The sequence below is a fragment of the Engraulis encrasicolus genome, chromosome 18, assembly GCF_034702125.1.
Source record: "Engraulis encrasicolus isolate BLACKSEA-1 chromosome 18, IST_EnEncr_1.0, whole genome shotgun sequence".
In the NCBI taxonomy this organism is placed as follows: domain Eukaryota; kingdom Metazoa; phylum Chordata; class Actinopteri; order Clupeiformes; family Engraulidae; genus Engraulis; species Engraulis encrasicolus.
The window spans coordinates 40,693,362-40,706,045 of NC_085874.1; the positions used below are offsets into that span (position 1 = coordinate 40,693,362).

The following is a 12,684-nucleotide window of genomic DNA, read 5'->3' on the forward strand; positions in this document are numbered from 1 at the left end:
GGGTCAGAAACAGTTGAATGAGGAAGGTCGAAAACAGGCAGAACGCGTTAACGCAGTTGCGCACTGAGAATCCAAAACACTTCCAAGTGGGTGAAAGACTCGAATCTCTCCTTTCTCTCTCTATTCGCTTCAGGGCCGTTTTGCATATGCTGTTGGCAAGACTAACTTTTGTTTGGTAAGATGTGAAAACCCTACACTTGTATTGCCGCTTGAAGCATAACATTAGTTAGAAGACGTGCGCTGATGTTATCCAAATAGGTAGCCTATCACGACATGACCAGCAGCCGTTTGCATCAGCAATGTTGGCAAGGATTAGCCAGTTAGTATAGGCTATGCGTAGGCTACAATTCAGTAATTAAAATCCCAACGCAGTTTTTGTTTCATCATATCTGCAAGAGCAACGTGGATATTGGCTTGACGTCGTTTAAAACTGGTCGAGTCGTCGGACGGCATGCCAACAATAATGAAACTGAAACGGGATAGGGCCTATTGTTAGGCCTATGTAAAAAAAAGCCTGTCCCTGTCGATAAATGCGAACAAAAAAACAAGAAACCGAGACTAGGCCTAGGCGTTATATATAAGACCCAGTATGAACCGATCCATCGAGGACTGCCCATTGCGCTTCCAATCCAGTGGGCGCATCATTTCTGCCGGGGACTAAATAGAAATGCAGTTACTAAAATGAAACCATGCACCTGAAAATACCTTGAAATGTATTTTTTATGAAGCATAGCCTATCACCATTTGTGCATTAGGCCTACAGACAACGAGCAAACAGGAACTCATTTTTAAAAGCCAACAACGCGTGCGCTCAGTAGCCTATTCAGTCCTGGCTTGCAAATAGACCACAGGACGAATTTGAACACGTGTTCATATCACAAATAGGGTGTCACGATTATCACTGACAGACGTTTGAATTGATAGGTTTTTGAGTCCGACAAGTCGTGCCCTTGTCTTACTATGCGCACTCTTTCAATTTCGGACTGCGTCTTTGACAGCCAGATGGGGGCTGCCGCGGGAGCGAAGAAAATGTCCACAACTTCGCTGAATAAATAGGCCTATCCTTTTGAACTGTGTACAGCAATTGCAGATGATTATCTTATTGGATAGCCCTATTTTGTGAAGGTTAACTTGTCATTAACAAGGGAATTGTGATCTGATTTCAATCCCAGAACATTCTTTGTGTCTTCAAATTTCCACCTGTCAACAGCAGATCTAGACTTCTCCCACCTAGACCAGCGCGACACTTGTCTGTTTGCGAGCAGTAAACTTGGCTGATAACTTCAACTTTAGGGCTACAGTAACTATGCAAGGCTAGACAGCGGGTTAACCAATCGGGCCCCTACTGTTGCGTTAATAATGTTTAAGATAAAGATTCTTCAGCGCAGAATATCAGAAATAAACAAGACAGCGCAGATGGCTATTAGTTTTTTTTTTTTTTTTTTTTTAAACAATATGGTCACAATCGCGTTATTAACGCATCATATGCAATATGCGTATTATTTCATGAAACCTCAAATCGGAAGCAATAGCCTGTACCCAGCACTTTCAACCCTTTCTCAGATTAATGGCAGCCTAATTGTCCCAAGCGATTTTGAAATCAAACTGAAGCCCATGCACGGAAGACTCGCATTGGATAGGGACTGGGTTTCAGCAAATGACACAGCAAGGTGCACAAATAACAACGTGGGACTTATGATGCGTCCTTTTCAGATTAATTGTGGACATTGGGTGAACTATTTGGCGGTCAACTTTAGGCTACAGGGTTGGATTCCACGTCAAAAACAGCTGTGCTGCTGACGTAATATTAGTAATAGAATGCTTGATGAAACGCTCCATGCTGCGCTGAGATTTCAGAATGTTGAAGGGTCTAACATTCTGCACTTCCACGCGTTTCAAACAGGCGGCGTAGGGTGCATGTACACAATGATAAAAAATAATGGACATGAAAACAAGTGATCATTCAAAATTAACTCCACTAACCACAGTAAAGCAAAATATTAACAATGAAAGTTATTCTAAATAGCATAATAGGGCACCTTTAAAAAAAAAGAATCTGTAACACCCCCCCCCCCCCTCGTGGCACCCATGTGTTTGTGTGTGTGTGAGTGTGTGCGTGTGTGTGTGTGTGAGAGAGAGTGAGACAGTGGAAGTGTATGTATGATTTTGTAGAATGTAAACAAGTCGCTAATTTGGGAAGTATGCCAAGAACCTGGCTAAGTATTAAAGCAGGTTAGGCCTACGTTAATGTTGAGGTAGGCTATAGGCTATAGGCCAATAATAACAGAGCCTGGAGTCCTTATTTCCTTACGTAATTAAGAAAAAATGACACATTTGAGCTATCAATTAGCTGAGTTGCCAATTTATGTTGGCTAGTTTACCCAGGTTATCACAATTACCCGTGCTTTTGAAATATCCAGAGAAGCTTTCTAATGGGATTGAGAGTCAAGTTAGAGACAGTTAAAAACACACCAAAAAAAACTTCAGTTCCTAAATAATCCACAAGGGGGAGATGTCTGACTCTGTTGGGGGGCGTGTTTCTGGTTGCAGTTGGTGTTGCTCTACGGGAGAGGACAACATCGAGTTACAGAATATGCACACAAAACACAGGCTATATACGAATACCGGTATAAAAATGCTTATATGGTATTCCGGTGATAGTTATGCTAAGAATGTATTTGTGTAGTTGCACAGCCTGTAGCACGTTTGTGAAACAGCCATTCATTCATTCCTCTTTCCTGAGAACAAGGAAGTGAAAAACTAGCTACACGCTTCCGGGTACTCAACGACACATCTCGAGACATACTGCTTGTGACACGTAGGACTCTGCTGCTCGAAGATACAGTTGAGTAATCAAAATGCAGACTTCAGACTAATAGAAACCCAACAAGGAAGGGTGCATTCAGGATTCGGTCTTATCTTGGGTTGTCCAAACATCCGTGAGGTACGTGGACTTCTGTATTCCACTAATCGCCAGTAGTAGCTCTAGTTTTTAGTCAAGAGAATACGTGACAGTTCTGTCACTGCTCATCAGACATGTGTCAAAACAAAAACAGAGTTTCTTGGAGGCAGGAAATATGAATTGATATCCGTGAGAATTCTTCAATGATCCATTGCAGGATCCACCACACACAGGTTGTCGTTTTCAGCAGAACCAAAGAGCTGACGGTGTTTGAAACTTTGAATTAACCTTGAATTAACTTTAGTCATTGACTACAGGAGAATAGTGTCTTTCAAATAAGAACTTTAGCTACTTCTATTCAGCTTACAGTATCATATAGCAGCCAGGGTAGTTCAGCCTAGTTATTGGCTTGTGTGAGAATGAAATGAGTTATGTTTTCTCTTTAAGGTTTGTAAAACTTCAGGGAATTGTGTCCCCTTTACCTTCATAACTATGTTGCAATGTACTATGTGATCATCTTTGGGGTAATGCATTTTGCATTTTGCATTGCATTGCATTGCATTGCATTTCTTATTGCCCTGTTTAAAATCTCTTTCACCTTAATGCAGCCTATCGCTGTCTCCTTCGTCCACTCCTCCGAGCTGAGCTGAGCAATGGCACAATTCGAGGCGACTGCCCAGAAGTCTGCCCTGCACCCCAAACCCGCGGGTCTGGTTCTGCAGTACGGTACTGCCGGCTTCCGCACCACGGCCAAAGATCTGGACCATGTGATGTTCCGCATGGGCTTGCTGGCTGTGCTCCGGTCCCGCCGCACGAAGGCCACTATCGGGGTGATGGTCACCGCCTCTCATAACCCAGAGGTGAGCTGAAGCTACACACACACACACACACACACACACACACACACACACACACACACACACACACACACACACACACACACACACACACACACGTGTATACGCATACGCATAACCCAGAGGTGAGCTGAAGCTACACACACACACACACACACGTATACACACACACACACACACACACACACACACACACACACACACACACACACACACACACACACACACACACACACACACACACACACACACACACACACACAGTGACACACACGTAGATGACACATGATAGTGTGTGTATGTGTGTGTTACATGTATATCTTCACAGCTATCTCGAGTCTATCGGAAGATATTTTATCATTTTGACAGAAGGGCAGGGCAAAGTCTCTGTCCCAAGTGTACTTGAAGGGATTGTTTACTTTGTATTGAATTGTATGAATGTCCGTGTGACTTTTTTCTGTGTGTGTTGGGGGGGGGGGGCATGCAAGTGTCTACTTGTAATGTTTGCGCATGCTTGTTTTGTGTGTGTGGGTGTGGGTGTGTGTGGGTGTGTGCGTTATGTCCGCGTATTACATTATTTATCGATGTGTCTGTGTGTGTGTGTGTCTGATAAGTACCTCTGCTGCACCACAGGGGGATAACGGCGGGAAGCTGATGGATCCCATGGGGGAGCTTCCCATGCTTCAGGTTGATTTAAAGGGTGCGTGTGCGCGTGTGCATGTGCGTGTGCATGTGCGTCCGATGAGTACATGTACCTCAGCCTCTGCCTTATTACAGGGTGATAACGGCGTGAAGCTGGCGGATCCCATGGGGGAGATGCTGCAGGTTGCTTAAAGGTGTGTGTGTGTGTGTGCGCGCGTGTGCGCGCGCGCGCGCGCGTGTGTGTGTGTGTGTGTGTGTGTGTGTGTGTGTGTGTGTGTGTGTGTGTGTGTGTGTGTGTGTGTGTGTGTGTGTGTGTGTGTATGTTGCACTACAGGGTGATAACGGCGTGAAGCTGGTGGACCCCATGGGGGAGATGCTGGAGGTGTCTTGGGAGAGCTACGCTACGCAGCTGGCCAACGCGGAGCAGGAGACCTTGCTCACCGTGCTCAAGGACCTGGTGGAGAGGGAGGCCGTTAACATGGCCCACAACGCCACCGTCTTCATCGGCAGGGACACCAGGTAGGCTGCATTCTTTTAAAAAAAAAAAAATGTTTTTGTCTTTTACAACTTTAGAGGTTTGAGAGGGGGACAGGAAGCAAATGGGGAGAGAGACGGGCAGGGGTCGGCAAAGGACCCGGGCCGGGAATTGAACCCGGGTCGGCCACATGATAGACGAGTGCCCTACCGGTTGGCCACGGCCAGGGCCAGGGAGCCTACATTCTGCACTCGTATATCATTGAAATGGAAGCTTTTTATGACATTTGGGAATTGTTCTCATGCCCCAGGGTGCCACCTCAGTCTTGCTCAGCAGGGACACCAGGTACTGTACTCGTATACCATTGAAATGGTTTATGGAGATATAGAGGAACCACATGAAATAAATTAAGGCACAAATAAGTTTCCCCAGAGCTTGTGGAGAAGGAGGCAGTCACCAGGGTGCCACCTCAGTCTTGCTCAGCAGGGACACCAGGTACTGTAGGCTACATTGGGCACTCAGAAATGGAAACTTTATCAAAGGGAGGGCATACGTAGGCTAATAGAGATATAGAGGAACCACATGGTCAGGAAATTAAGCTACTGATAAGTTTCCCAGAGCTGGTGGTGAGGGAGGCTGTCAAAATGCGCCACTGTCTTCCTCGGCAGGGACACCAGGTTGGCTGCAATGGGCACTCGTATATCACTTAGTTAGGATTGGAGGTTTCTCTGAAAAAAAAAACTCCCGCACACTGACCATTTCCCTGTTTTCTTTAAAAACTCGATGTTTCGGTCCTGGACCTTCGTCAGGTAAACTTGGACCAAAATGTTGTGTATTAAAGAGGACAGAAAAATTATCAGTGTGCAGGAGGTTTTTTTTTTCAAACTGTCTGCTGAGTTGACCCATGAGCCATTTCTGCAGTGCCTGCCCGCTGAGGTGTGTGAAAAAATACAGGTTTACAAAACACTAGCTTCACCTGAAGAAGGTCGGATGACCGTAATATTGTATTATGGTTTGTTGGTGGAATGGACAGGGTGCGGAATTTCTTTACAGCCCCACTGGAATAGTATCCTACGCACCTGTCCAACGACAGAGGTGTGCAAAATTGTGATTTTGAATTTCACCACCTGTAACTCAAGTTGTGATAGGCCACCGCTCATCTGTTTAGGAGGAGCAGGATTCAGTTGAAACTTCTGTATAAAAAGGAGAAAATCCGCAGACTTCACGTCTTTTTTTTGTGCAAAGAAGCTTTACTTGACTTGCAAGCTTTTGGTCCTTAGACCTTCATCAGGCACCACCTGTAACTCAGAATATTGCAGGGCTGATAGTATTCAGCCTCCATGCCTGATTTCAGGCCAAAATAAAAACATTGATAATAATTAGCCATTAGGTTATTCTTATCTCAGAAAGTGTTATAGGTTCAGGGTTTTCTTCTACTATCAGGCTTGAGTAATGGTCATACACAGGCTATTAAATGTTTGAATAATGTGTCAAAATAGGCCAATGTTGCGTCACTATGCAGTATTTTGTCGTTGTCGTTAGAGCAGGGGAAAAAGTTCAGGCTCAGGATTTTTTTTCACCATCACCCCTGATATTGTGACTTGCTTGTACAGTGCCGTCCATAATTATTGGCACCCCTGGTTGAGATGTGTTAAAAGCCTCAAAATAAATTCAGTGTTTATTGCAGAAGAATACTGTCACACTGAAAATTGTAGGAAAATGTAGCCTTCAACTCAAATGAATTGTAAGAAAATAAAAAAATCCCTGACTAAAAAAAAATTATTTTTCATTAAATCACCTGTTCCACAATTATTGGCACCCTTAACAATTCCCAGGAAAATAAATATAATTGAAGCATTTCTGTCATTTCTACAGTAGTTTACAAAGTTTACCAGAGTATGTAGGAACATTTAATTAGTAATTCATCACTTCCTGTTTCCCTGGGGTATAAATATGACGTGACACCGAGGCCATTTCTCTTATCCACTCTTAAACATGGGAAAGACAAAGGAACACAGCATACAAGTGAGGCAGATGTGCGTCGACCTTCACAGGTCAGGCAGAGGCTACAAGAAGATTGCCACTCAACTGCAGCTGCCCATATCCACTGTGAGAGGAATAATTAAGAAGTTCAAAACAACTGGAACAGTGGTAAACAAGCCTGGACGAGGACCCAAGTTTATTTTGCCACCACGCACAGTGAGGAGGATGGTAAGAGAAATCAAAAGATCTCCAAAGCTCACTGTTACAGAATTACAACAAATGGTAGCATCCTGGGGTCACAAAGTCTCCAAATCAACCATCAGGCGCTGTCTACACGCCAACAAGCTGTTTGGGAGGCATGCACGGAGAAAACCTTTCCTCACTCACAATCATAAACGCAAGCGTCTGGAGTTCGCCAAGCGGTATTGGGGCTTCAACTGGGACCGTGTGCTTTGGTCAGATGAGACCAAGATTGAGCTTTTTGGCAGCAAACACTCTAAGTGGATCTGGCGTACCACGAAAGATGCGCATGCTGAAAAGCACCTCATACCCACTGTGAAGTATGGGGGTGGGTCAGTGATGCTGGTGGGGCTGTTTCGCTTCCAAAGGCCCTGGGAACCTTGTTAGGGTGCATGGCATCATGAATGCTTTGAAATACCAGGACATTTTAAATCAAAATCTGTTGCCCTCTGCCCGAAAGCTGAAGCTGGGTCGTCACTGGGTCTTTCAGCAAGACAATGACCCTAAACATTCTGGCCAAATTCTACACAGAAATGGTTTCACCAGACACAAAATCAAGCTCCTCCCATGGCCATCTCAGTCCCCTGACCTCAACCCCATTGAGAACCTGTGGGGTGAGCTGAAGAGGTGAGTACAGAGGAGAGGACCCAGGTCTCTGGATGATTTAGAGAGATTCTGCAAAGAGGAATGGCTGAAGATCCCTCTTTCTGTCTTTTCCCATCTTGTGAAACATTATAGGAGAAGATTAGGTGCTGTTTTGTTGGCAAAAGGGGGTTGTACAAAATATTAACACCAGGGGTGCTAATAATTGTGACACACATTATTTGATGTCAAATAATTATTTCTTTATGTGGGATTTTTTCCCCACTGAATAAATGCACTTGTATTGAAGGTTGGATTTTTCTCTTTTTTTCCATTAAGGTCCCATATTATTTAGAAAAAAAATAAAATAATTGGAAGCTAAAAAACACATCTCAACCAGGGGTGCCAATAATTATGGAGGGCACTGTATATTGTTGCGTACTGTACTATACTCTGCCTGTGCTTTCTCTCTCCCTCCAGGCCCAGCAGTGAGAGTCTGGCACAGGCTGTGAAGGATGGAGTGGCCGCCCTGGGGGCACACTGCCAAGGTTGGTTTGCATGTTGCATTCCAGACTTCAGTCAAATGAAATCAGATGTCGGATTAATCCTACCTAGGGATGCAAACGATTAATCGATTAAATGTTTACATTTAGTAGGTTTTTTTTCAAGAAACATTGAGATTTTGGGGGGAAAACCGCATCTTATCAATTAATCGTAAGTCGATTGATAAAGCAATCAACTAACGATTAATGAATTAATGAATCGATAATTTGCATCCCTAATCCTACCTGAATTATTTCAAGTGTTTCAGGCAGGTGTGTATAGTCATAAACAAACATAGCAATTATATATTTAGCAATTCGTAATAACGATTAATTCGCCTCACATTGTTCAGCTGGGGAAGTGGTTGGTTACAGGATCACTGGCGCTGCCAAGTATTCTACCAAAAATCTCAGCGAGGCGAGAGATACCAGTGTTGAGTCACAGGAATTTGCAACGATACTGACACCCCAACCAGAGATGGTACAAAGATGTGCTTTTCCTGTATTCCCCCTACCCCAACTGCACCAGATTTAATGTCAGAATCGTCTAACTTGGAGGCACATAGAATCTTCATTTGGAATGCTGTTTATTCATGGTTCATTTACTAAAACTTGGAATGCCACATCAGCCAATCACAATCAAGAACCAGATGCACAGTTTTAGATTAGGTAGACTAGGTGACACTCTCATGCAGATAGGAGAACGAACGGTGATCCCACTCACTACTTGCTGAACAATAGCCTGATAAACCAGACTAAATGTGGATGTCTAATTTAGTCTGGCCTCGATGCATAATACATTTGAAGATTGTTGATGAGAACAACCTTCCCTTAAAACCCTGCCCGCTTTGATTCAAAACACATCTTTGCGTTGTAATTGGTTTGCCAGATTCATGGCATTCTGGCTTCATTGAATCATTATGCGAGGCCAGACCCACCCGTAGACAAAACATTTTGCCGTCCAGCGGGTGGCGCTGGTTCACCAGGCTAGCTGAACAACTATATCCTTCCTAACATCATTGGTTTGACTTTTAGAGGACCAAATAAGACATGGTCAACAAACACCATTTGGTGACAATCAGAATATAACAGAGGCTCTACATGAAAGGATTAAATTGACGTTTTTAAAACATGAATTCCTTTCAGATTTTGGCTTGTTCAATAATCCCAAAGGAACTTGTAATTTTACCAATGTATGTACAGTAAGTTTGGTTGGTTGATTTGCGTTTTTATTTAGTTGGTTGTTTTTCTTTCTTGCTGTCAGATTTTGGTCTGGTGACGACGCCTCAGTTACACTACCTGGTGTGCTGTCAGAACACTCAGGGTTCCTATGGCGACATAAGCCTGGACGGATACTACAAGAAACTCTCAACAGCCTTCGGCAAGCTCACCCACGACGTAAGAGCCTGACTCGTTATTAGTGGTGTGGATCAGCACTGCCCTCACGATCCGATTCAATCACGATTCGGGAGGTAGTAGATCCGATTCGATTCGATTCTATTAGATCCAATCCGATCCGATCAGATTCGATTCAATTCTACAATGCATTGCAATGCATTACATTTCTACTGAACGCAAAGCACAAATACAAGTAGTCAGATACTGAGCAACAATTTATTGCCTGTTTTCTGTATCAATCTGTATCAGTCTTGCAATGTTTTGAGGTGCTTTTATTTAATTTAACATTCATTTGCTCCCGAAATATCCATGGAAGTAATTGAAACGTAAAAAAATTGCCGGATCGATTCTGGATCGTCCATGCCCCGCATCGATTCGAATTAGCCGAATCGATCATTGTTGACACCACTACTCGTTATTATAATAACATTGACTTCTGCTCTCTACTAAGAACAATATCACATAAAAGTAAGTGGTAGTGGTAAGTAAGTGTTTCTAAAAGTTTTAAATGATCCTTTTCTAACAAGGTGAAAGGCAGTTCTGAGTTTGCTGCCTTTTATGGGCTGTGACCTCTGAAAGCTTTATTTGGAAAAAAATGTTTTTTTGTACGTTCAGTTCAGTTCAGTTATGGTTTATTTGAATAGGGACAAATACACATCATGTAGGCTGTAAGCATTTGTAGCCATAGTCTAATTTCCTATGCCCGTCCCTAGAAGGGCTTTTAAAGTAAAATATAAAAAACATTTTTTTGGTGTTATTTTAGTTATGTAGAGAACAAGAGACTTGTTAAAAACACATATTATACTGCATTATGTTTTGTTTTCTGTTCAGTAAAAGCTCTAGGCCTACAGTTCTGACTACAGCCCTATGTATTTAGTTTAGGGCAGTTGTGAAGTTGTCAGGTTTTTCTCTCCAGAACGCATTACCCATTGAGATGAGACAGAATTAATCTCAACTACATACAGTGCCCTCCATTATTATTGGCACCCCTGGTTGAGATGTGTTTTTTAGCTTCCAATTATTATTATTTTTCTCTAAATAATATGGGACCTTAATGGAAAAAAAAGAGAAAAATCCAACCTTCAATACAAGTGCATTTATTCAGTGGGGAAAAAATCCCACATAAAGAAATAATTATTTGACATCAAATAATGTGTGTCACAATTATTAGCACCCCTGTTGTTAATATTTTGTACAACCCCCTTTTGCCAACAAAACAGCACCTAATCTTCTCCTATAGTGTTTCACAAGATGGGAAAAGACAGAAAGAGGGATCTTCAGCCATTCCTCTTTGCAGAATCTCTCTAAATCATCCAGAGACCTGGGTCCTCTCCTCTGTACTCTCCTCTTCAGCTCACCCCACAGGTTCTCAATGGGGTTGAGGTCTGGGGACTGAGATGGCCATGGGAGGAGCTTGATTTTGTGTCTGGTTAACCATTTCTGTGTAGATTTGGCCATATGTTTAGGGTCATTGTCTTGCTGAAAGACCCAGTGACGACCCATCTTCAGCTTTTTGGCAGAGGGCAACAGATTTTGGTTTAAAATGTCCAGGTATTTCAAAGCATTCATGATGCCATGCACCCTAACAAGCTTCCCAGGGCCTTTGGAAGTGAAACAGCCCCACAGCATCACTGACCCACCCCCATACTTCACAGTGGGTATGAGGTGCTTTTCAGCATGCGCATCTTTCGTGGCACGCCAGACCCACTTAGAGTGTTTGTTGCCAAAAAGCTCAATCTTGGTCTCATCTGACCAAAGCACACGGTCCCAGTTGAAGCCCCAATACCGCTGGGCGAACTCCAGACGTTTGCGTTTATGATTGTGGGTGAGGAAAGGTTTTCTCCGTGCATGCCTCCCAAACAGCTTGTTGGCGTGTAGACAGCGCCTGATGGTTGATTTGGAGACTTTGTGACCCCAGGATGCTACCATTTGTTGTAATTCTGTAACAGTGAGCTTTGGAGATATTTTGATTTCTCTTACCATCCTCCTCACTGTGCGTGGTGGCAAAATAAACTTGGGTCCTCGTCCAGGCTTGTTTACCCCTGTCTCCAGTTGTTTTGAACTTCTTAATTATTCCTCTCACAGTAGATATGGGCAGCTGCAGTTGAGTGGCAATCTTCTTGTAGCCTCTGCCTGACCTGTGAAGGTCGACGCACATCTGCCTCACTTGTATGCTGTGTTCCTTTGTCTTTCCCATGTTTAAGAGTGGATAAGAGAAATGGCCTCGGTGTCACGTCATAGTTATACCCCAGGGAAACAGGAAGTGATGAATTACTAATTAAATGTTCCTACATACTCTGGTAAACTTTGTAAACTACTGTAGAAATGACAGAAATTCTTCAATTATATTTATTTCCTGGGAATTGTTAAGGGTGCCAATAATTGTGGAACAGGTGATTTAATGAAAAATAATATTTTTTTAGTCAGGGATTTTTTTTATTTTCCTACAATTCATTTGAGTTGAAGGCTACATTTTCCTACAATTTTCAGTGTGACAGTATTCTTCTGCAATAAACACTGAATTTATTTTAAGGCTTTTAACACATCTCAACCAGGGGTGCCAATAATTATGGAGGGCACTGTATAACAACACAATTTGACCCTGCTAGGCACCCGTAGCTCAGCCCCTGCTGGTGGATGGAGCCAATGGCATCGGTGCCCTCCAGCTGAAGGCCATGCTGCCCTACCTGAAAGGTCGTCTGGAGGTCAAGGTGACCAAGGACGGCTCCGCGGGCAAGCTGAACCACCTGTGTGGCGCGGACTATGTCAAGGTGCAGCAGGAAGCCCCACAAGGTATGCAGACACATACACACACATATACACACATACACACACATGCACACATGCACACACACACACACATACACATACACACATACACCTGTGTGGAGCTGACTACGGTATGTGAAGGTGCAGCAGGCTGCCCCACAAGGTATGTAGACACATGCACACACAGATACACGCATGCACACACACACACACACACACACACACACACACACACACACACACACACACACACACACACACACACACATACACCTGCATGGAGCGGACTACGTC

The 12,684-nt window shown here is 43.5% G+C and overlaps 1 protein-coding gene across 2 annotated transcripts in view; it reads left to right on the forward strand.

Moving 5' to 3' along the window:
* The first annotated feature begins 2,581 nt into the window (after positions 1 to 2,581).
* Positions 2,582 to 12,684, forward strand: part of pgm3 (phosphoglucomutase 3) — a 22,046-nt gene continuing 11,943 nt past the window's right edge. The window contains exons 1-6 of one of the 2 annotated variants that reach the window (XM_063222514.1): positions 2,582 to 2,944; positions 3,511 to 3,762; positions 4,736 to 4,920; positions 8,162 to 8,229; positions 9,488 to 9,621; positions 12,231 to 12,414. In XM_063222514.1, the coding sequence (XP_063078584.1) occupies positions 3,556 to 3,762; positions 4,736 to 4,920; positions 8,162 to 8,229; positions 9,488 to 9,621; positions 12,231 to 12,414 (778 nt within the window). In that variant the 5' untranslated portion in view covers positions 2,582 to 2,944; positions 3,511 to 3,555. Of the gene's footprint in view, positions 2,945 to 3,510; positions 3,763 to 3,878; positions 3,885 to 4,735; positions 4,921 to 8,161; positions 8,230 to 9,487; positions 9,622 to 12,230; positions 12,415 to 12,684 lie in introns of those variants that run through there. The other variant, XM_063222515.1, reaches the window with a different exon arrangement.